Source organism: Protobothrops mucrosquamatus, unplaced genomic scaffold (assembly GCF_001527695.2).
Source record: "Protobothrops mucrosquamatus isolate PMUCROS unplaced genomic scaffold, P.Mucros_1.0 scaffold959, whole genome shotgun sequence".
Taxonomy (NCBI): domain Eukaryota; kingdom Metazoa; phylum Chordata; class Lepidosauria; order Squamata; family Viperidae; genus Protobothrops; species Protobothrops mucrosquamatus.
Window position 1 is genome coordinate 34,050 of NW_015387203.1, and position 25,966 is coordinate 60,015.

Here is a 25,966-nt window from a genome sequence, read left to right on the forward strand (position 1 = left end):
TCCAGCCTTGTCTAGATTTACAATCTTGTCCCTGACATCCTTGGACAGCTCTTTGATCTTGGCCATGGTGGAGAGTTTGGAATCTGATTGATTGATTGCTTCTGTGGACAGATGTCTTTTATACAGGTAACAAGCGGTGATTAGGAGCACTCCCTTTAAGAGAATGCTCCTAATCTCAGCCTGGTACCTGTATAAAATACACCTGGGAGGCAGAAATCTTGCTGATTGATAGGGGATCAAATACTTATTTCACTCATTAACATGCAAATCAATTTATAACTTTTTTGAAATGGATTTTTGTTGTTGTTATTCTGTCTCTCACTGTTAAAATAAACCTACCATTAAAACTATAGATTGATCATTTGTCAGTGGGCAAACGTACAAAATCAGCAGGGGATCAAATAATTTTTTCCTCCACTGTAGATCTCCACTATAAAGTACAAGATTTCTTCACAAATTACACATTGTATTTGATGATGGCTCTCGAGAAGAACATGATTTTTTGGTGTGTCAATACCTAAGAATTAAATGATATGCATTCAAAAAACTCTAATGCTGTATACCTTTCAGCATGTGCCAGCAAAACAGGAGCATCCCAAGGCCCCAAATCAACTAGCAACTTCAGTGTTTTAAACATATCTCCATTTTCAAGAGCCATTGTCACAGGGCTAGTCAAAGTCAGTTCTGAAATCAATAATTGTATGTTACAAGCATTATACTTAACAGCAACATTAGGCAAGACATTAATTTTCATAGTGCCAATCTTAAACCAACTTTGCAGAAAAGGTAAGACTTTTTGTATTTTCAAAGTACATATGTTTCATTGTAAATCCAAACTATTTTGCAAGTAAACATATGTACTTTGAAAATACAGGAAGTATTTTTGTAGTTATGATAGCTAAATTATGGTCATATATACTCAGCTATACTGATTGCTTCTTGATGAATAAGTCCTAGCATTACTGATCAAAATGCATTGGCAACAGTATTATTTGAGAGGATTTCCATTCATAGTGGAATTTTATTCATTCCCCTCCCCATTTATCAAATCTTATTTTAAATTATTCCTAATCCAAAGTATAAGGGAATATGGAGGGACAAAGGAAAATTAATATATTAGAAGTATAGGTAGTCCTTGACTTACAACCACAACAGAGCCCAAAATTTATTTTGCTAAGTGAGACAGTTGTTAAATGAATTCTGTCCCATTTTATGACCTTTCTTGCCATGGATGTTAAGTGAATCACTTTAGTTGTTAAATTATTAACACGATTGTTAAATGAATCTGGCTTCCCTGTTGACCTTGCTTGTCAGAAGGTCGCAAAAAGTGATCACATGACCCCGGGACATTGCACCCGGCATAATTATGAACCAGTTACCAAGCATCTGAACTTTGGTCACATGACCATGGTCATAAGTGTGAAAAATGGTCACAAGTCACTTTTTTCAGTACTTTGAATGGTCACTAAACAAATGGTTGTAGGTTGAGGACTACCTGTAGCAGGCAGCAGCATCTTCTTTGGACTAACGACTGCACTTGACCCCTGAGTGGCATTCCTAGATTCAAAAAAAAATGGGTGGGACCAGAATTAAAACTAAATTGAAATTACTTGAATAACATTTAAATACACTGAAATATACAAGAACTAATATGATTATAATGTTTAACTTCTCCTTCATATCTTTGCTTTTAAGGTGACAATACAACTGGATCACCCCTTGGAATCAAAACTCTGATTCAATCTGGTGCTTCAATCAAATCAGTCAATGGATTTTTGTATATGCACAATATACAATACTGCTGACAGCTTTTCAAAGCCCAATTTCATGTCACACTAACAATTTGAATGTGATTGTTTATTAGCAACTTCTAAACATTTATTGACAGTAGCAACTTTTAAAGACATTCTAGAGATGCTACCAGAATGATTCCATTCAGATCAATGTGCAACCATTCTCTCTTTATCTCAATGAATTTCATAGAAAAAAAGACATGAGAAAGTTTAGATGTGGGTTTCTTGCACTCACAATCCTTACATGCATTGGATAATAATAGGTTTTTCCAAGGAATTCTGAATGTTATAATTCAAATCAGAAGAAATCTCCAAGGCAAGTGTGGGAAACTGTCAGTCCACAGATCTAATTCCAAAGATTTTCTACAAATTTCTCTAGAAGACACAACTTTACCAAATGGATAGACACCAACACACAAGATCCTGAAAATTACTTGCCTTTAAGACCTTCCATGTAGGTATCCCAGACTTCAGGATGATTGTCATGACAGTTAATAATACACCTCTTCAACCTTTCTAAATCAAGGAGGAAAAAATAGTCCCTAATGAACTTAGAAGCCAGGACACATGAACCATCGGGTAACACACATGGCTCATTATTTACTTGTGAACTTTCATATATATTTAATTCAAAACATAAAGTTGTCAGCTCTGTCAGGTCTTTTTTAATGTTCTGTGCTATAAAAAATGGGGGATTAATCTGATAAGGCTGGTTGAAAACCGTCTCTGTCCTCAAAGGCTGTTCATATTGTATATTACCAGCGTTATAATTTGTAACTGAATTAGTATTTTCTTCCCAAGTTTCACCCTGTACTATATTTGGATTTTCACTTTCACCATTTATTCCCAGTACTGTGTTCAGTTCCTTATCTTCAGGCTCATTATGTTGATCGTTTAGCACATTTTCTTGAAAAGTTCTGTGTTCAGATTGTTGCAAAGGCATTTCTTTGTCTCCCTCTGTTGTCTCATTATTTAAAATGATTGCTGTTTTTAATCCACAGGTTTCTTCTAGAAATGGAATCCAATCCAGCAAAATTGCCCTCAAGTTTTGTGGTTGTAACAAAACAAGTGGATCCTGGAGTCTGGACCTTTAAAAAAATGAAAGATATTCAACTTGTAGTTTAGTGAATACAAAACTGTTGGCAAAGAATTCTGTTGAGCTAATACTGCAATTCTATTTCAGACTCTCATAATGGACTACAACATTCAAATACCCTTTTTATTTTCTTTGTCATAATGTATAATTATTCAAATAAATACAATTATGAAGCCTGCCACCTTTTTTTCATTGACATTTTACTTATACTTTAATGATTGCAATTGCAACGATTAATAGTTTCAGCACAATCCGGCTACTACATGTAAAATTTCAATGGATGGATTCTCAAAGCCTCTGTAAAATATAGAAACTTATTCTTTCTTACAGCAATGAACTGTCTGTGCAACTTCCATATTCTGACCTAGCAAAATTATGGTGAACTTCCATACTGCCTTCAACTTCCAGAAGAAATTGAACGGGAAAAAAATCTTTATATTCAAACTGAATATTCAAGTTGGATTACATCAAAATACACATGCATACACAAACAGAAGTCCTTCTGTACAGAAGGGGAAAATGCTTTTTGTCAATTCCACCTTCTCCCTATAGGCTATATACATGTCAGCCATCTGCAATCCGCTCTGAGTGAAGAGAATTTTGTGAAAATTATCTTTCCACTCTTTTCTTCCAGCAAACATCTCTGCTGGATTGGAATTCCTTCCACAGAAAGATGTAGTTCATCTACATGCAGAACATAGGTCTGATCCCACCCAGTATACCCTACAAATGAGTTTATTATATTTAATCTGTCATTACTCAAAGGAATGCATAACAGTATATACATGTTTCATTTTAAAAGACCTTGATTTACTTACAGAGTTTCTGTAGTTACTGCTTTGAGGTCTTTAACGTAATCCTCTTCTGGAGACTGGCTCTGTAGCTCAACTCTTGACATTTTAATAAATAATAGGTGCATGTTAAAAATAAATCCTTTTTTTGTTTCATTTCTGTACAGTTCTGGAGCACTTAAAAGATCAGTCTAGTCTTGTGATTACTTCTGCACTCAGTCTTTCACATTTCAACAGTACAAACAGTTTTTAAAATCTAAATTACACTTTATATTGCAATGTATTTTTTTATCCCAGTTCAATTCCCATGGTAATTTTAAATGGCATTTTTAAAATGGATCAAAATAAGAACTTTTAGGCATGCATCTGCAATATGAGAAGTCTAATAAGGTTCTCATAGCTAAGTGACAAAGCAGTATAGTTTGCCTAATTCATTATCATACCAAAAGAAAAAGAAGTTTTGGCACAGGGTGAAATGTAATTGGACTCACTCTTTTTCCAGAAGCTGAGCTTCTAATTTGGCAGGCACTTCTGAGAGTGGCTCTTCATCTTTAACATCTTGTCTGATTCGATCAGGATTCAGATGAAGGGTACCAATTTTCTCAATTTTTTCTGTGGTTTTCCGTACAAAACTAGAAACACTAAAAATCAAAGCAAAAATGGTATGATTCTCAGAAAGAGCAGAATACTAAAGGAAAGTGGATAGGTTTAATACCACATTTGTAGTAGTAAGCAAATATGAAGAAAAAGAATTTAGTTAAGCATCAGCATAGATTTTGAATCACTAAAAATCATCCCAATCTTCGATTGTTAAAGCAAAACACAGAAAAAAGGACTGTTTCTACACTTAAAATGTTTAGCATCCTTGACTGTTACGTTTCATCTAAATATTTAACAAAATGCCTAAACTCCACTATGGAAAATTAAAATACTGGCCAAAGTTTTTATAACATAAATGCCACTAAAACTTTTCATTATTTCAATTCAACTAACTGGCTTAAAATCTAATCTATTAAATATAATTGCAATTTGATTCTAATATCATATTTTACCATTTTTGGGGTATGAACCAAACATACTTAAATGAAATATTGCAAGCAATAAATGTCAGAATTAAGTGCACTTCTCTACCACTCATATAGATTTGTTAAATATGTGTAAAAATCAACATACTGAAATCAACATACATAGTTGGAGGGGAGAGGTTAGAGAGAATGGACCTAATAGGATTATTCCTATTAGGACCTAGTAGGATTATTCCAAATACTGGACCTAATAGGATTATTCCAAAGTCTGATCTCAACCTGCATGCTCAACTAGACATATAGAAGAACATAAAAACTTCATTGATCAGATTTGCTGAATATAAAACATCCTGCAAGGATTACTTGAAAGGAGAGAGAAAAAAACTGCTGTTCGTCTTTGGAAAAAAGTCACCAGCAGTTTCTTGCATATATACCAGAGACAGATATAAATAATTGTTGGTGATTATCTTTTCAAAGAAAAAGAAGCTGGGAAGGTGCATTTATTGTAGCTTTCAGAAATAATAGAATTAACCATAATTGCTTGAGCTCAAGAACATATACTATATACAAATCAAAAAATAAATTCTGTAATATTAGGCACATGCAGGTAATTAGATATCACTTTTATTACTAAAAAAGCAAGTTTTTTTTCAAATAACAGCATAAATAATAAAACACAGCAAAACCTGAAAGTAATTTGTTACTATCTTCAAAACAGCATAACACTATTTGGAGAGAGAAAAAGTAATAAAACTTTACTTTCATTTTAACTGTAAGTCACAATCATTTCCTATGTGGTTTTAGCTGTTTATCTAACTGACTAGAATAGATCCAAAAGATCATACATGAGCAAAAAGGAACTTCCATTAGGAAATGTCACCAAATTCTTCTAGTTCCTCCCTTCCTGCAGTTCTGACATCCATACCATATTGGGGTCCCTCTGACCTTCAAGGTCAACTTCTGGGAGCTTTGGTGCCTGGAGAAGATCTCATTTCCTCTTCAATGTCTTGAAAGTTTGTGGGGCATTACTCCATGAAAATAAATGATAGGAAGTTCAGAACAGATGAAAGGAACTATTGTTCTGCACTATCAGTAGCTACCAATTCAGCCAGCTTTAAGTCTTAATGTATGGGAGATAATTCTATTAAATATTCTATTAAATAGTCATGATAACAATGCTTCATACCAAGTAATAAAGTATTACAATATTGATAACCTGCTTGTGGGCTTGTGGAGGCAGTATTCCAAGTGTGGCCTTGTAAAGGCATTGTAAAATGGTATTAACTGTAGTGGACTAGAACTAATATAGGGAGACAATTACGTCGGATCGTGACATAACCAAAAAAACCGTCGACGTCGGGTGTTCACTAACAGGTGATCCTGCGAATTCTAGGGAGAGTGTCAATGATAATAACTCGTTCCATGGTGGATATAACATGGGTACGTAAACCGAAAAGAACGGATGTATATCATGGAATGAAAAATCACCATTGAATTTCATTTCGTTAGATAGCGCCCAATGTTCAAGTCTGTCAAGATCCTTCTGTATCTTAAGCCTATCTTCTGGAGTGTTGGCTATTCCTGCCAGCTTGATTCTTACTTGAGAATAAGACAAGGAAAGAATTGAGATTGCCCCCAAGTGCTCCTCACAAGAAAACTACAAGGGGGCAATCTCCAGCTGATTTAGAGCTCTGGGAGATGAGGAAATAGCCAACTAGAAGGCTCATCTATTCCGTGCGGCCGGCCTGGCGTAGTTTGATTATGTTTTAGTGGGGGTTTTGTATGGGGTATTTTTAGAGCAGGCCTGTTATTTAATTTGATTTTAGACAGAAATTTGTGTATATTTATCGTGGTTTTTATTATTGCCTGTTCACCGCCCTGAGTCCCGTAAGGGAGATAGGGCGGTATATAAATTCAATAAATAATAATAATAATAACTTTGCTCAAACTACAGTTGCCACCTCTATGGACATTGAGTTTGCATACTTCCTTTTCTAATCACTTTTGGAAATCGCTTCTTAATTGTTTTGAACCGACACATTTTACAGCACTAGGTGAATTTTTTTCAATCCTTCGTGAAAGAAGTTTTTAAATACAAGTTTAAGAACTTTAACAAATCTTTTTTCAGAATAAACAGCAAAAGGTTATTAGAACATTAATTTTGGAAAGTTATAAAAAGGCTAAAGGTCCAAGTGGATTTAAAATAAGATTTTGAAATTAATTATAAGAATCCTTATCATGGAAAACGTCTTTGTTCTGAATTTTTTTTTTTTAAAGAAAGATAGAATGGGATCTTGAAGGCTGAATATTAGATGGAGCCAGAAGGAACTAAAGCTTACAATTAAAGGAGAACACTTAAATTTGATTTACTAATACAAAATGGAGCAAAGTATTTTAACATTGGACATACAGAGGATGATGACCCAGAACTTAATTTTAAGAGTTCCTGCCATTATAGACAGACTGTGTTTAAAAGCTGCTATGGAAGAGGAACAAATTTTGCTGGATAAGACTGAGGTTGATTGAAAGTAAATTTAAAAAATGGCAGGCTACAAGCATGATATGATAAAAGATGCTACACTAGATATATAAATCAAACCAGTTGATGCCTTAATAATTAAAAGGAATATACAAATAACAAACCAAAAAAAGTAACCTAGATAACTTTCCTATACTGGATTTACAAAAGAGACTTGTTAAATTATGAGAAGGGACAAAGAAAAAATGGAAAATCAAATTCTAGGACATTATTTGAAGGGATTAAGATCAAAATTGTTAAAAGTACAAGGAAGAAATATAGAGTTAGTTGTAAAGTATAATCAAATAAAGTAGACATATTATTATCTCCGGTAACCCTGAATGGACTTTTGCTGATCAGGACTGAGCAATGAGGCTTTAAGGATTTATTTATAGATAAGACATGAGATATGGGAAGAAGAGATCATTTGTTGTATTTTAAGAGAAGGTGATAAGTTATTAAAATTGTTTATACTTGTGATGAAGGGTGAAGCCATTTCTTTATACATTTCTTTTCTTTACTATATTCTTATTTTTCTTTTCTTTTCTTCTTTTCTGTACTTTATAGTTTTTCTTTTTATTCTTTTAGTATTAGTTTTCATTTTGTTTAATTGTAATGTTTAGTGAAATTACTGTAAAAAAGGAAAGATGAGTAGTACAGAATAAAGAGTAAGTGGAAAAGTCAGCATATCTTAAGAGACTCATCAATAAAAAAGAAAACTATCATTCCGTAAATAAGTATGGGGTTCTTACCTCCAAAACAATGTCTATATTCAAAAAAATGTTCTTGTTAAATAATTTTGTTCATAAAATTAGCCATCCAAATAAATGAAACAGACTACTTTCCATGCCAAAAAATATTATGCCAGAGAAAGAACAGAGAACTTGCAGCTTTGTTATCACATATCTGTGGTTGTCACAGACTAGATCTCACTTCAAGGTTTGCACAGTTAGTGTTTTCAATCCTCTTTTTTATTACTTTACAAATTCACAAAATGGCAGATGGGCTTTTGGTATGCATAAAGTATCTTTTTCAAGGGATGTGCTCTTCTTCCCCCATCGCTCACACCATATGGTTTACACAAACTTCTCTAACTCGTGCAACTTTTTCACTCCTTCTAGTGAAGGAGTGTCTTAATGACATCGTTTGAATTAATGCTGCCCGCAGACCACTGGCAGCTTGTTCTAAAAAGCCTGAGGTGCTTGTGGTTAGGACAGTCCTTTCCTCTGAAGCCTTTGATCACAATGTTGGTGACTGTGGAAAGTTTATATTGAGCAAGCACATGGTATGAGTGGGGAACTCCCCTTATCGCCAGCTAACCAAGTTGTCCCAAAGAAGACCAGCTAAACTATATGGAGTTTCAAGACAGAGTCGATCCATTGAGATTTGTCACAACCAAGCTAAGAGAGGGAAAAACTGATATAAAGTACAGGCACCTTCTTGTGAAGGAAGTGGTCAACTGTTCATTCTAAACCCTTCATTTCCCAAAGGCCCAAGATGTTTTAAGCACACTCAGAGATACCTGAAAACTCACAAGCAAAATACATCCTGGGGAAGTCCATTGCTCATTCCACCATCCTGTGTAAAAAATTTTCTTTAGAAATTCAGAGACAATCGATCGAAACCCGTTTAACTTTCAATCAACCCCTTTTTTTTCTATACCTAATTATACCATACAAATTTAATTTGATTTGTTTTTTTTTACTACATTACCTATTTTTTTAAGTGTGTGTTAAAATGGACAGGAATTGTCGAACTTCCCTCTGCTCTCCTCTACCCCTACGGAATGGCAATGGAATACTGAATGGAAGAAAAGTCTCATTCCGAACATTGTCCACCACCAGAGAAGAATGAGATATGCTGTCTAATGAACAGAATTAAAATGTAAAGTCATAACATAAAACCACAACATTTAGGAATTTTGTCAAGTGATTGGTCTATAATGGTTAGGAATGGCCCCATTAGTTTTTTCAGATTGAAATAGATTTTTAAAAATTCTCCAGCCACAACTGCCACCTTTTAAAATTACAATGGAAACTGGCCATTCATTTTGAATCTCCAAAGAATAGATAAACTTCTTTTCCCCAGGAAGGTATGATTAGAATATGACAAACCGTAATGGGAAAAGAAATCAACAGGATTTTCTGCTAGAATTCACTCATTTATATATGTCTCACAATGAAAAATGTCAGGAATGTAATTTCTTCATATTGTAATTTATGCCATCTGCATACCAATTATCAAAATACTTTTTATAGTCTAAAAGAAAGGGTTTCAACTGAGACAAAAATAGAAAAGACTTCCATTACCCTTTTATAAGGGAGCAGGTCTAAATGAATTTGTATGTATAATTGTACATAGAAACATGCAAAACTTAAAGTTATCAATGAATTTTCACATTAATTATAATATATTATAGCTTACAAGCTGATAGCACATACCTGGCCTTATCTTGGTTTGAAAGTTAATCAGAGTCAAATCTAATTATTATTTGGATGGGAAAGCTACAGAATTCCTACAGACTCTTGACTTATTATATAAACAGCCACATATTATCAATGTTACCACACAATGCTCACAAAACTCATAAAATAAATATGGTGTTACTTTAGTTGCAACTTAAGATTGCCATATGGCAAATAACTCAAACATACTGTATACAGTACAGTACAACACTCAGAAGACACTGTAGCTGACCAACAAATTTTTATTAAAAAAAGTTTTGTGAACTGCCATTCACTATATAAGATGCAGCTGCTGAAGTGAGGTGAGCTCATGAAAGCTTATGTCTTTTAATAAAGTTTGTTAAACTAACAAGATGCTACTAGACTCCTTTTTGGCCATGGTAGAGTAACACAATTCTCTTCCTACAATGTATACAATTCTACAATGCATTAATCTTGTTCAGCATGGTTCAGAGAAGAACATTACATTCCGGAGTTCTTCAGAATCAATGAGTTCTTTACCAATCTTATGGATTTTGCATAGACCTACTGGGGAGCAATGTAGACTAGCCTCCTCATGATACACCCCCAGGCAACCTGACTTTGTCATGGCTAAATAGTCTACACATTCTGGTTGCTGGACCTCACAAGGATTTCCCAGCCAGAAGCAGCAGCATAAATATAAAAACAAAGACTCTTTTAAGATGCATTAATGCTGTACTCTCTTACACCATGTGAAATAAATAATAGACCTGTTTATGAAAGCAATAGAGTATTAAGAAGAAAGGGAAAGTGCTCCAAATGTGGATTCTCCAATATATTAAAATGTATCAAGTATATAAAGATTATAATGTCCAATTTTTAAATTATGATCTTTTAATAAACCAAAATGGCCAGATTTACACATACTGTGATTCACAAACCACAATGGCTAGATTCACATAACACACTAAGCCAGAATGAAAGAAAGCATATTCTGCTTTGGAACAATGAGCAAAGCTGATCACTGAATTAGCTAATCAGCTAACTTCTGACAGCTCATTAAAATTCAGAATTAATTACAGCCAAGTAAGAAAAGGGGACAAAACATATGGGTGAACACATGAAAATAGCACATAATGCTGTCATTTTTATTATTTAGTCTTAATATGAAATTAGTATTCAAAATCAGTGCAATCCTATCTTGATGTCAATGCAATTTCATTTATATAAAGGCCAAATAATGCCAAATTATTGGAATTAGAGCAATCTTGTTCTCCAAGTATTCAAAGCATGTCCAACTGCATGTTTGTAAAAGTACCCAACAAACATTTAAATTACCATGTTCAAGCTGTTCTTCTTGTTGTATGTGAAATTCTTTCAACCTTTCATCTTCTGATAAGGTTTGGCTATGTAAGGAACAAGAATCTTCATCAGACTGACTGTTTCTTCTACTAATAACACGATAAATTCCAGAATCTAATACGCTGAAACTCTCCTGTTAAAAAAAAAACACAATATAAACTATGCATTGCTTCTTATAAAGCAGCACCTAGAATTAAATGTACATTAAAACATTACTTTATGATAAATCAAAGCCAAGTTGCTTTAAAGACCTATAGATTTTAACAAGAAAAATTACATTTTTAACTTTCCAAGCAAATGAAATGTATAGATGGGGCTAGTATTCATTTCTACAGCCCAAGAGTATAGCACTGTCCCAAACACAAATAATACATCACAAGTAAATATAGCAAGTGCATTGTTAGTGCTATTATGGCAAAGATTATTTGCTGAAGGAAAAACTGTTGAGTTCCTAGATAATTTTATTGTAGGCAAAATACATATTGAATTTCTCTGAATCATATTATGCTCTAATTTTCTATCAAATCAAGAGACTCTTGGGATAAAACATACAAGCCAAATGTTGGTTTCAATTTTTAAAAAATGTAATATATATACTATATTTGACAACTTTCTAACATATCCAATGTAACACATATAATGAAAAAAATGTATAGGGATTTATTTACATGTGAAGAAATACTGCTTCTTCTGCTGCTGCATGCAGAATCTAAAGGCTCAAGTTTTGAGATCAGCTCTTCAAGTTGAGTAATGAGATCAGTTTCTGTTGAAAGATCCAACTGTGACTTCAGATGTTCCAGCTTATCTACAGGAAGAAGTTTTCTTGCCTAACAATGCACAAAATGAATGTTTAAGGAAAAAAACCTCAAGGCTTTATAAAATTATAGCAGAGTTTTAAATTTATTTGGAAAATATATTACACATTGATTGTAAAGAATAATCTATAAATTGGAATGATTTATAAGTCATTATTAAGAAATTATTAGTTATGATTTAATTATTTAATGTTATTTATTATTACATTATAGTTTTAATCATTCCAATTTATATTCCAGGAGTCAGTTTGGTCTATTGCTTAAGGCAGGACTAGGACTCATAATCTCCTGCAAGAGAGAGAAACCAGGAAATTGTGAGTTCTAGTCCAGCAGAAATTATAGCTTTCTTGGTAAAATTATAGTTAACATACAGGAAACAAAGGATTAAAATAACATGTATCTGATACTGAAGAGATTAAAGAAACAATAAAATTGCATTTCTAAAAATTGATATTAGAAAGATTGAGTAACAAACTGAACAAAAACAAACCATCTTAAATCATCCGAATTTACAAAGATGAAATTCTAAGTATTAAAAAATAATCCACTATAAGCTTAGGAAATACAAAATTCTATAGCTCCTGCTCCCATCCCATATACGTAGTTCAAAACGATCTTGAAATCCCTGGAGCAGGGGTAGGCAACCTTGGCTCTTTTATGACTCGTGGACTTCAACTCCCAGAATTCCTGAGCCAGCCATGCTGAGGGAAAAGGGAGAGGTTTCCAAGCTGAGCCATGCTGGCTCAGGAATTCTGGGAGTTGAAGTCCACGAGTCATAAAAGAGTCAAGGTTCCCCACCCCTGCCCTAGAGAGTCTGAAGGAAAACAAGTCTGTAAACCTTAAAGGTAAAAGGTAAAGGTTTCCCCTGTCCAGTCGTGTCCTACTCAAGAGGGTGGTGTCCATCTGTGTTTTTTAGTCGAGGGAGCCAGCTTTGTCTAAAGCAGGGGTAGTCAACCTTGGCTCTTTTATGACTCGTGGACTTCAACTCCCAGAATTCCTGAGCCAGCTAGCTGGCTCAGGAATTCTGGGAGTTGAAGTCCACGAGTCATAAAAGAGCCAAGGTTGACTACCCCTGGTCTAAAGACATTTCCTTGCTAGTCTTGTGGTCAGCATGACTATATGCCAAGGTGCACGGAATGCTGTTACCCTCCCACCAAAGTGGTACCTATTTATCTACTTGCATTCGCATGCTTTTGAACTGCTAGGTGGGCAAGAGCTGGGGCAAGTAACGAGAGCTCACCCCATCGCACGACACTCAGGTCTCGAACCTGGGCTGGCAGCTTTGCAGCTGACAAGCTCAGTGTCTTTAACCACCAAGCCACTGTGCCAGCTGCACACCTTAAGAGGAGTTAACTTACAAAACATAGCAGCGGATGTATATTGTAAAAAAAAAAAAAGATATCAGAATTGTTTTAACTAAAATGAATATATTAAACATTGAATAAAAAAACAACATGAAACAAAAACAGTCATTACCCGACACAAAACAATAGAATTCTGGAAAAGGCAGCACATTTTGGCTGCAAGAGTCCAAAAGCTTCTTCTAAGCAATCGTTCCACACATTTTTCAACTGTCAGAAGGGAGAGATGAGAGACTTTTCCGTCGGTATGTAAGCAGAAGAGTTCATTTTTATATATTGCAATATCATGGATGTCTAGAAAGAAAAATATTACAACTTTAGTCAAAACTTTAGTTCAAAACCAGCTTCAAATACTGCACGTGTATCCTAATCAAGAATAAATTTGCTCTTCTCTTAAAAAATGTTCTGTTTACAGGCATGTGAAGGACAAGATGATAGCATATCTGTCCTGCATCAGAAACAGCCAATTTTCCACTGCCTTGCTAGGATGTCTAGACTATCACAGTTATTCAACACAGAATTTGGGCTTTTTTCTTTCCTTATAGGGAGGACCTCCTTTATATGATTCAATAATTAATTATAATTTAAGGAACTAAATAAAAGAGAAAGCAAAAGGAGACTGATAAATCTCCAATTTAAGCAAATAAATAAAAGAGAAAGCAAAAGGAAAGGAAAGATCACCAGCAATAAGTCAATCACTATTACACTGCGCAAATAAGAACTGCAAATCACTATGTCCTGAGCCTATGCAATATATGTCTGCACACATTTGTTAAGATGCAAGTTTACAAGACAGAGGTATAGTAGTCCTCCTTTAGCGATAACTAAGATTGGCAACTCAATCATTAAGCAAAGCAGCCGCTAAGTGAAAAATCATGTCAGTGTGATTGTCTTATGATTTTACTTCAGCTTTCCTTTGGTTGACAGCAACAGAAGGATACAAATCCAAACAGCAAGGTAGGCCCAAATGGGTTCTTACAATTTGAGTCATGAGGGAACCAGGTAAAAGGACAAAACCCCACCCTAGGGAATATTCACCTGGGACAGGGATAATTAGCAAGAAAAGAATTTATGTTTGTATTTACATTCATTGGAAAGGAAGGGATTAAAGAGAGTAAGCAGGCACAAATCACAAATAGAAAGGAATGGGCTAGCAAGCCTGTTTGTCTGGTACAGTGGTGGCGAATCTATGGCACGGGTGCCAGAGGCGGCACTCAAAGCCCTCTCTGTAGGTACGCGCGCCGTCGCCCCAGTCCTAGGCCTTCAGCTGGGTTTTATAAAACCTTTTCGCTTTAGGCCTCCACTGCCATGTGCAAAAAAAAAAAAGAATTCAATCAGTCAATTTCAACTTTTCACAGGAAAGAAAAAGATCTCGCAAAGTTGGACTTGATTGATTGAACTTTTTAGTCCCACCCAGTCTGCCGTTACCACCGCAGCCACGCCCACCCAATGGGCCACACCCACCCAATGGGCCACACCCACCCGGCACCCGACGATGCGTAAATGGGTTTTGGGTTGCAGTTTGGGCACTCGGTCTCTAAAAGGTTCGCCATCACTGGTCTAGTAGCTCAATGTAGCTGTTTAGGAGGCAAACAAAAATGTGTGAAACTGATTAGGGTCTCATCAATTTCAGAAAACAACTAGGAAACAGTCAGAGTTCTAATCAATTAAGGTGTTTTGGGGTTAGCAGATTTTAGGGACTCCTGTTCACAAGAGAAAAGCAGTTCAGGAAGATACAGTATATTTAGGCAATCTGGGAGAGGTAGAAAAAAAATGGGTCAGGTACAGGGACAATGCATACTGACTGACTTAATTGCAAGCACATGACTGAGAGAGATGCTGCAAAGGTCACAAAGTTGCTTTTCCCTGTCATAACAGCAAACAGAGTCATATTGTCATACAATAAATGCTTAAAACTTTTGTAGGAGGATATTTGGGCACACTAAAACTTCACTGGCATTGTTTCAAGTGTGCATAAAAACAAATTTTCTCTACATTTACCTTTCACTTCACTCCAGAGGAGAACTTGGACATTCTGAGGAATGAAAATATAAATGCTTCTTTCTGTCCATGTCATTATACAGTGCTCACTGTAAGGAAACAGAATGCTTGTAAAGAAAATGTGTGTGGTCAAAATGTTTTGTATTTGTTTTTCACCGATACTATTCTTAATTTCTGACTTTTCAAAATCCGAACATCGCCACTGCATGATGAGAAGCATTCATTACCTTAGAAACAGGTGGAGGGAAAGAGACTCTTTCCTCTCAAACAGAGCAAGGTTGGCTCATCCAAAAGCCTAAGTTTGGTTCTCATCTGTTTCCACATAAACCAGCATAGATGATAAAAGTGTAATGTGAGAAGCCATTGCAGCAGAGAAACAGAGCACTGCACTCATCATACTTGGTAGGGCAAGAAATGCAAATAAAGGAGCAGAAGTTTCTGTGAGTCATAAAAATTCACAGAAATTGTTCCTATGCAATTCTAAATCTTTCTTATGTGGCACTTAAATAGTAGATTAATCCATTAAATCCCGATTCTGATAAGAAAACAGTATGACTTTTAAACAATGACTATCTATATTCATACATCTTGCAAGTCCATAATGTGATTTTATTTGGATTTTGGCTGTGTACAAGGATTTATTTATTGTGTTTTGTAAAGATGGTATTAAAAAAATCCAACAAATAAACCATGATTTAAATAGCTTGCAGGTCTGCAAACCCAGCCAATTTCCCTTTATTCGATAAACACTGCAGGCAAACTATGGGTTAATGCAATATGTGAAGTGTCGCTATCTCCTAATATCACAGTGTGGTTTTGAGGATAATACAGAACATATTTGGAGATAAATACATAAAAAGGATAAATCAAATAAAAATTTAAGAATTTTCAATTTATAAAAATAGAGATGTTGCTTTACGTTTACCTTAAATAAAGCAGCCTGGGGAATGCCAAGGACTGAGGAGAGCATGCAGAAATGTTATACTCTGGATCTTCCCTTTAAAAAAATACATTTATGTATATGAGAATTTAGTTCTTCTAATTGCGTCAGTTTTATTTCATGCTTCAGGATTATTTTGTTAAATCAGAAGAAGCTAAAGATTTGGTACTGTTTATAATGTTGAATAATTTTATTTTAAATTATTTTCTTGAACCTATTCATTTATTTCCTTTACTCCAAACTTTACCTTATTTTTTTTAGAATGTTTCCAAACACCTAAACATTTTTTTTCTAATTTAAAGCATTGGTCTATGTAACAATAGAAAGAATGTTATGTACAAATGTTACCCATATAAGTATCACAAGAGACACTTTATAGAGAGTTTCAGAAAATATCTGAAAGCTTGGCACATCAACCCAACATAAATCTATTTCTTGCAAATGTTTCTACAACTGGATATTGTCAAGATTTTCTATATAATCATTTGTATAAAAAGATGTATCACTAAAACTAGCTCAGACTGTGTATCTTTGCCTGCCTATCCATATCACTTTTCTTAAGTGATTCTGTGGACAGATACCACAAGGAAGGAAGAGGAATACGACAGTACCTTGTCAAACACATTTTATTAAAAAGTGTAAGCTTCTGAAAGCTACACCTCACTTCACCAGATGGTTGAAGTGAGCAATCCTCACAAAAGCTTCTGCCTTTTAATGAAATACATTAGTCTGAAAAGACACTTGTTGTGGATCTCTTCCTACGTGAATCAGCAGAGAAATTTCAGAAGCAATTCAAATTGGCATCACTTTAATCTTCATGATCTTGTATACCGTATTTTTTTCGTGTATCTTTTCATAATTTTCATGATCTTGTATACTGTATTTTTTTCGTGTATCTTTTCATAATTTTCATGATCTTGTATACCGTATTTTTTTCGTGTATAAGACGCTATTTTTTCCTGCAAACACCCTGTTCAAAAATCAGGTGCGTCTTATACAAGTGCAGTGTCTTATACACGGAAAAATAATGGTAACTTCCGCAGCCCAGAGCACGCCTGTGTGGGCTGCCATGCTGCGGGTGTCAAGCCTCTGAGGGCTTGCCACTAACGGGAGGGGGGAGGGGGTAAGATCGTCGGCTGGCCGAACTTCCGGATTTGCCGATTCAGCTGTTCGGCGCTCCACCGAACAGCTGATCAGCGCGGAGAAACTCGCATGCCAGAGCGTCTTATACAAGGGTGCGTCTTATAGACGGAAAAATACGGTATATGTTACTGGAATGACTATATCAAAGTCACAGACAGAATTTGCACTGATAAGGTTAGGTTGTTTTCCAAGTGTTAACCAAGCCTGGCACATACCCCACTAGTTTTCAAATCTACACATCCCATAGTTGCATTAGAAACAATACCTGATAGTAATAACAGGGAGAGGTGGTGATGACAATAACTGTTTGAACTGATGTGTACTCAGCACTTCCCCTTCAAAGTTCACCTCCCATATCCGTGAACCAGGCCGTGCACAATATATCAATGACTGTTGATTTGCCCCACTCTTTCCAACAGGAAAAAAACAAGCTCCATATTCACCATCTCTTTCCTTATTTCCAATCTTCCAAAACTTTTCCCTATTTAACCAAAAATTTAGAAGAACATTTACTGAATACTATTAAAAAAGATTTAAAGTCATTCATGTCTCCATATTTATATGTACAGTAGATATTATTTTTTATCTTATAAAATACAAGAAATTACACCCAACAACAGAAAAATGGAAGTCTTTTATCTTAACAGGGTTTTCCCGTCTCCTTCCCTGACCTTCATTTTTCTATAGTATCAAAAGCCACTCCTGAAAATTGCAGAAGTTGCAGGAACAATATCAAAACTTGTCTGAGTTATCTTGGCTTGACTTCTGGGGAATGTGAAGGATGAGGCAGCCAGAACTTACGTGCACTTTTGAGTTTTAAATTTTATTGTATTTACCCTCTTTTGGAGCATAATCTCTAAAGCAAATTATTTATGAAACTTTATCTTGGATTGCCGCAGAGGGCAGAGTAAAAGAAATAGAAAGCCTTGTAAATTATCTGAAAGCCTTGGAAATAAAGTTAATAGAGGTACTGCGCCAGCATACTTCAAGTTTATAAAATGTACAGGCTTTAACACTCTGAAGATTACAACTGAACATAAAGATACCACAAGGTTGTAAAATTTGCTATTTAAACTAGACAGTATTCTGGGAATGATATAAAGAGCTAATTTTCAATTTCAGGTCTGCTTTTAAAGTAAAATAGGCAATCCTCAACTTAACGACCACAATTGAGCCCAAACTTTCTGTTTCTAAGCATGACAGTGGTTTTGTCCCATTTTACGACCTTTCTTCCTACAGTTGTTAAGTGAATTATTGCTTTGCTTGTCAGGTCGCAAAAGGTGATCACATGACTCCAGGACACGGTAACTGTCGTAAATACATTCCAGTTGCCAAGTGTCCGAATTTTGATCACATGACCATGGAGGTATGCCAGCGGTTGTGTGAAAAATAGTCACAAGTCACTTTTCTCAGTGCTATGGTAACTTTGAATGACCACTGAACAAATAGTTGTAAGTTGAGGACTACCTGTAGCTCCCTCTTTGTAGAGTTTTGCAAGCACTGATTGAAAGCTGCTTACAAACCAATCTGATGATGGAAAGATTCTAGTATAAAAACAATGATCCTTGCTAGAGATGGCTATAAAGAAAAGGGGTAGCCCAGTCACTGAATTTTTTATCTATCTATCTATCTATCTATCTATCTATCTATCTATCTATCTATCTATCTATCTATCTATCTATCTATCTATCTATCTATCTATCTATCTATCTATCTACTTACCTACCTACCTACCTACCTACCTACCTACTTACCTAATTTTGAAACCGCCTATCTCCCTCACAGAGAGACCCAGGGTGGCGAACAATAAAATATGAAAACGTGTAAACAGTATATAAAATCAAATTTTAAAAAGAGGCAAGGATGATTAAAAACCAATGTTAAAAATTAGTTAAAAAGTGAAGGGAGTGCTTTCAGAGCGCTAATCAGCCCCACAGCTCCCTCTGTGTTCCCCAAGCAAAGCCGCAGACCATGCTTTCACACCTTTCTGGAAGGCAAGGACAGTGGGGGTTCTACCTCATCCCTGGAGACAGAAATGTTCTAAAGGGTGGGGGCAATGGCAGAGAAGGCCCTCTTCCTGGATGCCACCAATTAGAATTCTTTAGCTGACGAGGTCCACAACATACTTTTCCTACCTGACCAGGTGGAATAGGATGATATAATAGAATAAAAAGTTCCATGAATAGCTTGGTCACATAGGGTTTTAACGATCATAACCAACCCCTTGAACTGGAGCCAGAAGCAAACTCTTATACACGTTATATGTGCCATACTTTGGGTGCCTACACTTATTCTATACCAGCTGAAGTTTCTGAATACTTTTCAAGGGTAGTGAGATGGCTCAAATGAGTTGGCTCCAGTTGGACTTCAGAGGGGGGCACGGAGCAGCTCCAAGAAGTTGCTGAGGGCTCCGAGCCAGGAGTGGAGAGGCCAAAATCATTGGAGAGGTCATCAGAAGGATGATAGAGTGAACAGCCGGCTGACAAGAGGAAAAGGAGAGGCGCAGTTGCAGATGGAGAGAGCAAGGGCCCCACAGGAAGAGCAGAGGGGAGAAGGTGCTCAGCTGCAGCTGGCCAGCAGGAATGAAGAAGAATTGCCTCCTCCACCTGATCCGCAAATGCGCAGGGCTGAGAGGAGGCAGGCACAATGGAAGTCAGCGAAGTTACTCGCAAGGCGGCAGCCTCACCCGTCCTGATGACCTGCACCGGTCTTTTGCAATTCTGCCCAGAACGTGGAGCAAAGTATCACTGGGAACAACTTAACAATTTCTTGCCATGTATTCATTCAGCCATTGTGTTTCTTTCCATGGACTTAAACTCTGACTCTGCTACTAGATTTGGACTTTGGACTTGCTTCTTGGACTTTGAAGTTGGATTTTGATTTGTGCTTGGATCATGGAGTTATCTTTGGACTCTGAACCTGATGAGGGGACTTTATGCACTTGCTCTGTGTTCCCAGATGGGAGAATTGGACTCATTAGGTTTTGCACTAGTTCCTATGTGGCGGTGAATCCAGGGAAATACTAGAGTTGATGAAGCCCCAATAAAGACTTCAACCCTTGGGGGAGGGGTGGAGCAGGACCAGACAGGTAGCCCCATGTGGAGCATCTTGCAATAGCCTAAATGGGAGATCATCAGGGCATGAATTATGGAGCAGAGAGCCTTCCTATCCAGAAAAAGGGCATAACAAGCATCCAATATGAAGTTAAACAAAGATCCTCCAAGTCATGGCTCCAGGAGGAATCCCAAATTACCACCAGGTCTGTCTGGAGTAATGGAACACCATCCAAGACCAAAGATGATAAAATTCCCAGATGCAGAGCAGTCCACCCACAGCCACAATCAAAGTTGGGTGCGGAGGAACTATTTCTTTCCAGGTGTGATTCAAGGTATTGGCACTACCTATAAATCCCTACATGGCAGAGGCCTTACATGGCACAGGGCCTAGTCACCCAAGGGACCATCTGTCTCCCATAGTATCATGCTCAACCAGTTCAATCTTGACATGGTTGGCACACTTCGAGTTCCATCGATTAAGCAATGCCGCCCATTTGGATGTCAGAAGAACTGCCCTCTGGAATGGGGCTTCCCCCCCAAAATACAAACAACTCCTACAGTGCTAGCATTTTGAAGAGCCTTAAACACCTGGTTCATTGCCCAGACAAATGATATCCCTTTCTGCTCTCTTCTGAGTTTATTTTGTTGATGTTTATTGTTCTTTCTTGTGCTGTTTTGTTTTAGTACTATTGTTTTTAAATTTTCTAGGAATTGTAAACCAGCCAGAGTTACCGGTTGGGTGGCATACAAAATTAATTATTATTCACATGATCTGCCAGTCATGCTGTCTCTGGAATGGAACCAAAGTCTCTTGACGGGGCAGCATAGAGATGAGGTTTGGCCAGGGGAGATGAGCTGGGAGACTGGAGAAAGAGTAAGATAAGGTAACCACAAGGAGAAGAAGGGCTGGATCTGGCCACCCAAACTGAGAATCTGAGCAAGGAGTAGAAAAGCAGACAAGCAAGCAAAATCTCTCAATGGAGGATCGAAAAGGCAAAGAGAGAGGGAATAAGTGAAGAAAGATTCCTGCTCAGCAAGAGGAAAAATAAAAGCAGATTTGTCATGTGTTCTAGTTAATGAAAATTGCTGCCAACTAAGCAGCCACAAACTATGTTACAGCTCTGTTCTGCAATTTAAAGTATTTAATTTGTGCTTTGTAGCTTATTATGATATTCCTTATTTCTAATTCAGTTACTATTACCTCAATGTATGCAAGACTTTCATAGTGTAGCTTTCAGGCTAATTAACTAGTCCTTGTACAGAACTCATGGCAATCTGAGTTTGAGATCCTTGATCTAACACATATAATTTAATGTTACCTTTAGATGTGTGACAAAAATATATAACCTTATTTCTAAGGGAAAGATACTATTTTCAAAGGTGCTTTACAGATTACCTGCATGGCATCAAATTTACACAGACAGTACCGTAATTAATATTTTAATTACCTCTCCGTGTCACATAAGTAAGAGCGTGTAAGAGAAGAGATAAGCAATCTGCCATCCAGAAAATCAAGCTGAACCACCCGAGAATCAACCGTGGTTATAATATGAATGGGAAACATCACAAATGCAGTAGCAGCCTATAGAAAAAAAATGAAAATGCGCTCATATTTTACATGCCTGATTAATCCATTCATCGAGAACAGGAGTTTCAAAATTATATTACTTAGATAAATTGTTCAAGAAAACAAAAGCAAAAGAAAACTTACATATAATTCAATTTTTTAAGGTACATTTCATGTTACACTTGAAATGTCTGGAACTGCACATCATTAATATCTAAGGATCAGTGAAAACATTTTTCTAAATATTAATATGAACTGGAGAAAAAAAGAGCATGCAGTGCCAGGATGGCTTCTTCTTCGAACTGAAATCTGCATACTTTAGACATTATTTTCTTACACAATTCACAATACAAAAGGATCCTCCACAAGGATGCCACAATAATCCAAAATGTATTTTTATATGTTTGTTTTTTTAAATCCAAACTGGACCAAAAAGTGTATCAAAAATCAGAATTTCCCATTATATCGCAACTCACAAACTGACCTCCTATGCTCACCATGGAAGCAACCTATTCCACCCTGGCAGTTATCATCAGACCTAAACCTCTTCCTGGGTTTGAAACTGAGAAGAATAAAGGGGAAATCCTTCAAACAAATTAAACCATTAACCTCCCAAAGTTGCAACTTGTGCTTTCTTTAAAGATGTTGGTACCTTGGAGATCAGAAATCCTGACTGTTAAGACTTGCTAACGTTTGTAGGCTTAGCTCTTACGTTCAATATTCAGTAAGAAAATATACCTTTCCTTGTTTGGAGGAATTAATCTTGATCACAGACACTTTCCCCACATGATCACCAACAAAAACACGGAGTGCATTAGTATCCCAACAAAGAGCTGTTACTTTTCTGCCTTTGTGCTCAGAAGAGACATAAATCCTCTCTGGCTTCCCACGACGCTCTTGATTCAATTCCCATACGACAACAAGGCCTTGACTGTAAAAATAAAGTGTGTTATTTCTAAGCCACCAATCATTCATTATATTACATTCATTATAATATCAAATTAATTAGATATTAAAAGATACAATTGAGGTCAAATGTTAATTGTAAAATGAAGTCGTTTCAAATCTTTCCACTTTCTGTCTACATAAAAAAAAAAGTTGTATGCCTCTTCTCTTAGCAATCCTCCTCCAATGGATCCCACTACACAAACAGAATACCCTGGAGCCAATATAATATATTTAATAAAATTCAAAAGATACTTGTGNATTCGAAACACAGCTTGTAATATTTGGTTTTAATTCGGCTTTTATCGGGGTTTATTTTCTGTATTTTTGTATTTTGTAATTTTTTGTATTTTGTGTTTACTATTTGCTTTTAATATGCTGTGAACCGCCCTGAGTCCTATGGGAGAAGGGCGGTATACAAATTAAAATAATAAATAAATAAATAAATAAATAAATAAAAGGGGCAGTGTGAACATGCTGACTTATTTCTAAGCAGCACTTACCTCTTGCTTGTTCTGAAGGACAAATAATATTAGCCTTGTTCTCTACAAACTATGGTTTGACACCTGAATTTAAGTATTTCATCCTTCTCTTTCCCCTTATTTGTATAAAAGAGAACATAATAATGATATTTTGCAAGTCAGAACTAATCACACCATCCAATGTTTCTGGATACCAAGACAAGCTGATAGTGTACATATTTATTCTTCATCCCATGCACACAAATGAGTGGTAGGACAATGGAACATCTGAAGTTCTAAATATATGGTGCTATTAACTGAAAAGGCCAGTTAAATGGATGAGCAGCCTGGAAAAAAGACTGGACATCTCTAATTTTAACATTCATTTCACTTTCATTTTTCTCAACACATATATGAACATCTTGCCTGCATCACTGCAATAAATCTTCCCTTGCCAAAATGTCATGATGGATAGTACATAAATCATTTAGTTAACATGTCCTTACCTGGTAGCTACAGCAACATAATCCTCATCATGTAAACAAAAGGCAACACAGGAAATGGCACCTTCCTACAAGGAGATAAAATGATCAGACTTATCCTAGGCAGCATATTGTTTCCACAATGTCTGACTCCTACACCACATACATTTTTTTAAATTACCCACTCCAATCATAACAGCTGATATTACCTATTTGTACTATAAGGTCTAAGATTTTAAATGGATTTTTTCAACCTCTTAACCGTCAAAAAACTCAGACATGAGCTTTACACAAGCTTTATCATTGAACAAAGTAATACAGGTAGCAAATCCATTCTCCCAAATGGATTTTTTTTTTGTTGGAAACTAGCAAAAATAGCACAAATAGCGGTCACACGACTGTGGTAAACTGCAACCAAATATGCAGTATCATAAATGGGAGCCAGTTACCAAGCACGTGAAATGTGATCGGTGTGTGTGTGTGTGTGTGTGTATGTGTGCAGCAGTTACAACTTTGAGGATGAATCACAGGTAATTTGGGGGGGAGGATGTCATCATGATTGGAACAGTTTGTTAAGCAACAAGTCATTAAGCAACGACTACCTGTATTAGGCCACTAAAATTAATTTTGTTTTCTTTCATTGTTGTTTTTCTGAATCATCCTTCCCAGCTCCTGCCCATTGCAATCCACTCTTACACGTAAGGTTGTTGCAAGGTTAATTCAGTCTTACCTTATGAGTGAGGAAAAGCCTCTGTTTCCAACAATCTTTCTGGATGAGATTTAGGCCTCCACCGGAGCTGCCTAGTGCTAACCATTTCCGAGAAACTCCTATACATGTACACTTAAGGGGGGGGGAAAAAGGGAAAGTCGTTATTAAAACGCCTCACTTTGTTTCTGATTCATATAATCGTATTTTCACTTCCAAGAAACAGGCAGGGGAGATCTGTTTAGCATAAAACAGGGGTAGTCAACCTTGGCTCTTTTATAACTCGTGGACTTCAACTCCCAGAATTCCTGAGCCAGCACAGCTGGCTCAGGAATTCTGAGAGTTGAGGTCCACGAGTCATAAAAGAGCCAAGGTTGACTACCCCTGGCATAAAACATTGTCCATAAACAAGTGGCTCCTTGAGGCTTTTTGTGTGGTGCCCACTCCCCTTCACACATGTGACATATATTTTTTTTGATAAGTTAACATTTAAAAACACTGTAATAAGACTGGCTAAAGTAGAAGAGCTAAGGTACGGAGATAACCAATATGAAAAATGGAGAGAGTCTGAAGACAAAAAATATCTCCCTATGGGCAGAGAGCCACGTTTCTTTGAGACATTTCCTTCCCTTTGCATCTCACCAGGTGTATCCTGACACACACCGCAATGACTGTATGCTGCCCTTAATCAAAAAAGAGAGTATATGTATTCTTTAAAGAAATAGTCCAGCTCACAAACACCACCATACTATGTTTTGATGTTAATGAATAACTTTTAGTAAAGAACTTTGTATTGTGCATGCCTCTTCACTACCTGCAAAATTCAGACACTTCTGCTTTCTTTTTAGATTAATAAGACGGTGTTTGTGATTGTAAATCTACTGCAGACCAAAGATCTAACATGAAACAAGCTATTGTTGTCCTCCAAACTTTAAACAGGTTTGTTGAACATGCATGGTTAAAACAAACAAGGCTCAGAGGCGATTGTCTGAAATGGTCTTAATTCAAGTATAGGTAGTCCTTGACTTACAACCATTCGTTTAGTAATCATTTAAAGTTACAATGGAACTCTAAAAAGGTGACGTGATCATCTTACATAGGACCACTGCAGCATCCCCAAGGTCATGGGATCAAAATTCAGGCGCTTCACAACTGGCAGGCATTTATGATGGTTGGACTGTCCCAGGTTCGTTTGATCATCATCTGTAACCTTCCCAGCCAGCTTACAACCAGCAAAATCAATGAGGGAAGTCAGAGTCACTTAACGAGGGCATGAGTCACTTAACAACTGCAGTGATTTACTTAACAACTGCAGTGATTCACTTAACAACTGTGGCAAAAAATGAGGCAAAACTCACTTAACTGCCATGCTTAGCAATGGAAATTTTGGGTCAATTGTGGTCGTAAGTCAAGGACTACTTGTATTCATATAAATCCCTACCTGTGGTTTAGAATAACTACATACAAGAGGCTTACAC

The 25,966-nt window shown here is 36.3% G+C and overlaps 1 protein-coding gene across 1 annotated transcript in view; it reads right to left on the reverse strand.

The window, feature by feature from the left end:
- HPS5 (HPS5 biogenesis of lysosomal organelles complex 2 subunit 2) overlaps positions 1-25,966 on the reverse strand; it is a 42,341-nt gene that overhangs the window by 10,915 nt on the left and 5,460 nt on the right. The window contains exons 3-18 of the mRNA XM_029284800.1: positions 24,513-24,623; positions 23,807-23,871; positions 22,633-22,825; positions 21,776-21,909; positions 17,537-17,752; positions 16,114-16,185; positions 15,189-15,277; positions 13,303-13,481; positions 11,680-11,838; positions 10,988-11,144; positions 9,001-9,087; positions 6,078-6,085; positions 4,172-4,350; positions 3,708-3,779; positions 2,232-2,881; positions 564-684 (exon numbers count right to left, since the gene is read on the reverse strand). Of these exons, the coding sequence (XP_029140633.1) occupies positions 564-684; positions 2,232-2,881; positions 3,708-3,779; positions 4,172-4,350; positions 6,078-6,085; positions 9,001-9,087; positions 10,988-11,144; positions 11,680-11,838; positions 13,303-13,481; positions 15,189-15,277; positions 16,114-16,185; positions 17,537-17,752; positions 21,776-21,909; positions 22,633-22,825; positions 23,807-23,871; positions 24,513-24,623 (2,492 nt within the window). The remainder of the gene's footprint in view (positions 1-563; positions 685-2,231; positions 2,882-3,707; positions 3,780-4,171; positions 4,351-6,077; positions 6,086-9,000; positions 9,088-10,987; positions 11,145-11,679; positions 11,839-13,302; positions 13,482-15,188; positions 15,278-16,113; positions 16,186-17,536; positions 17,753-21,775; positions 21,910-22,632; positions 22,826-23,806; positions 23,872-24,512; positions 24,624-25,966) is intronic.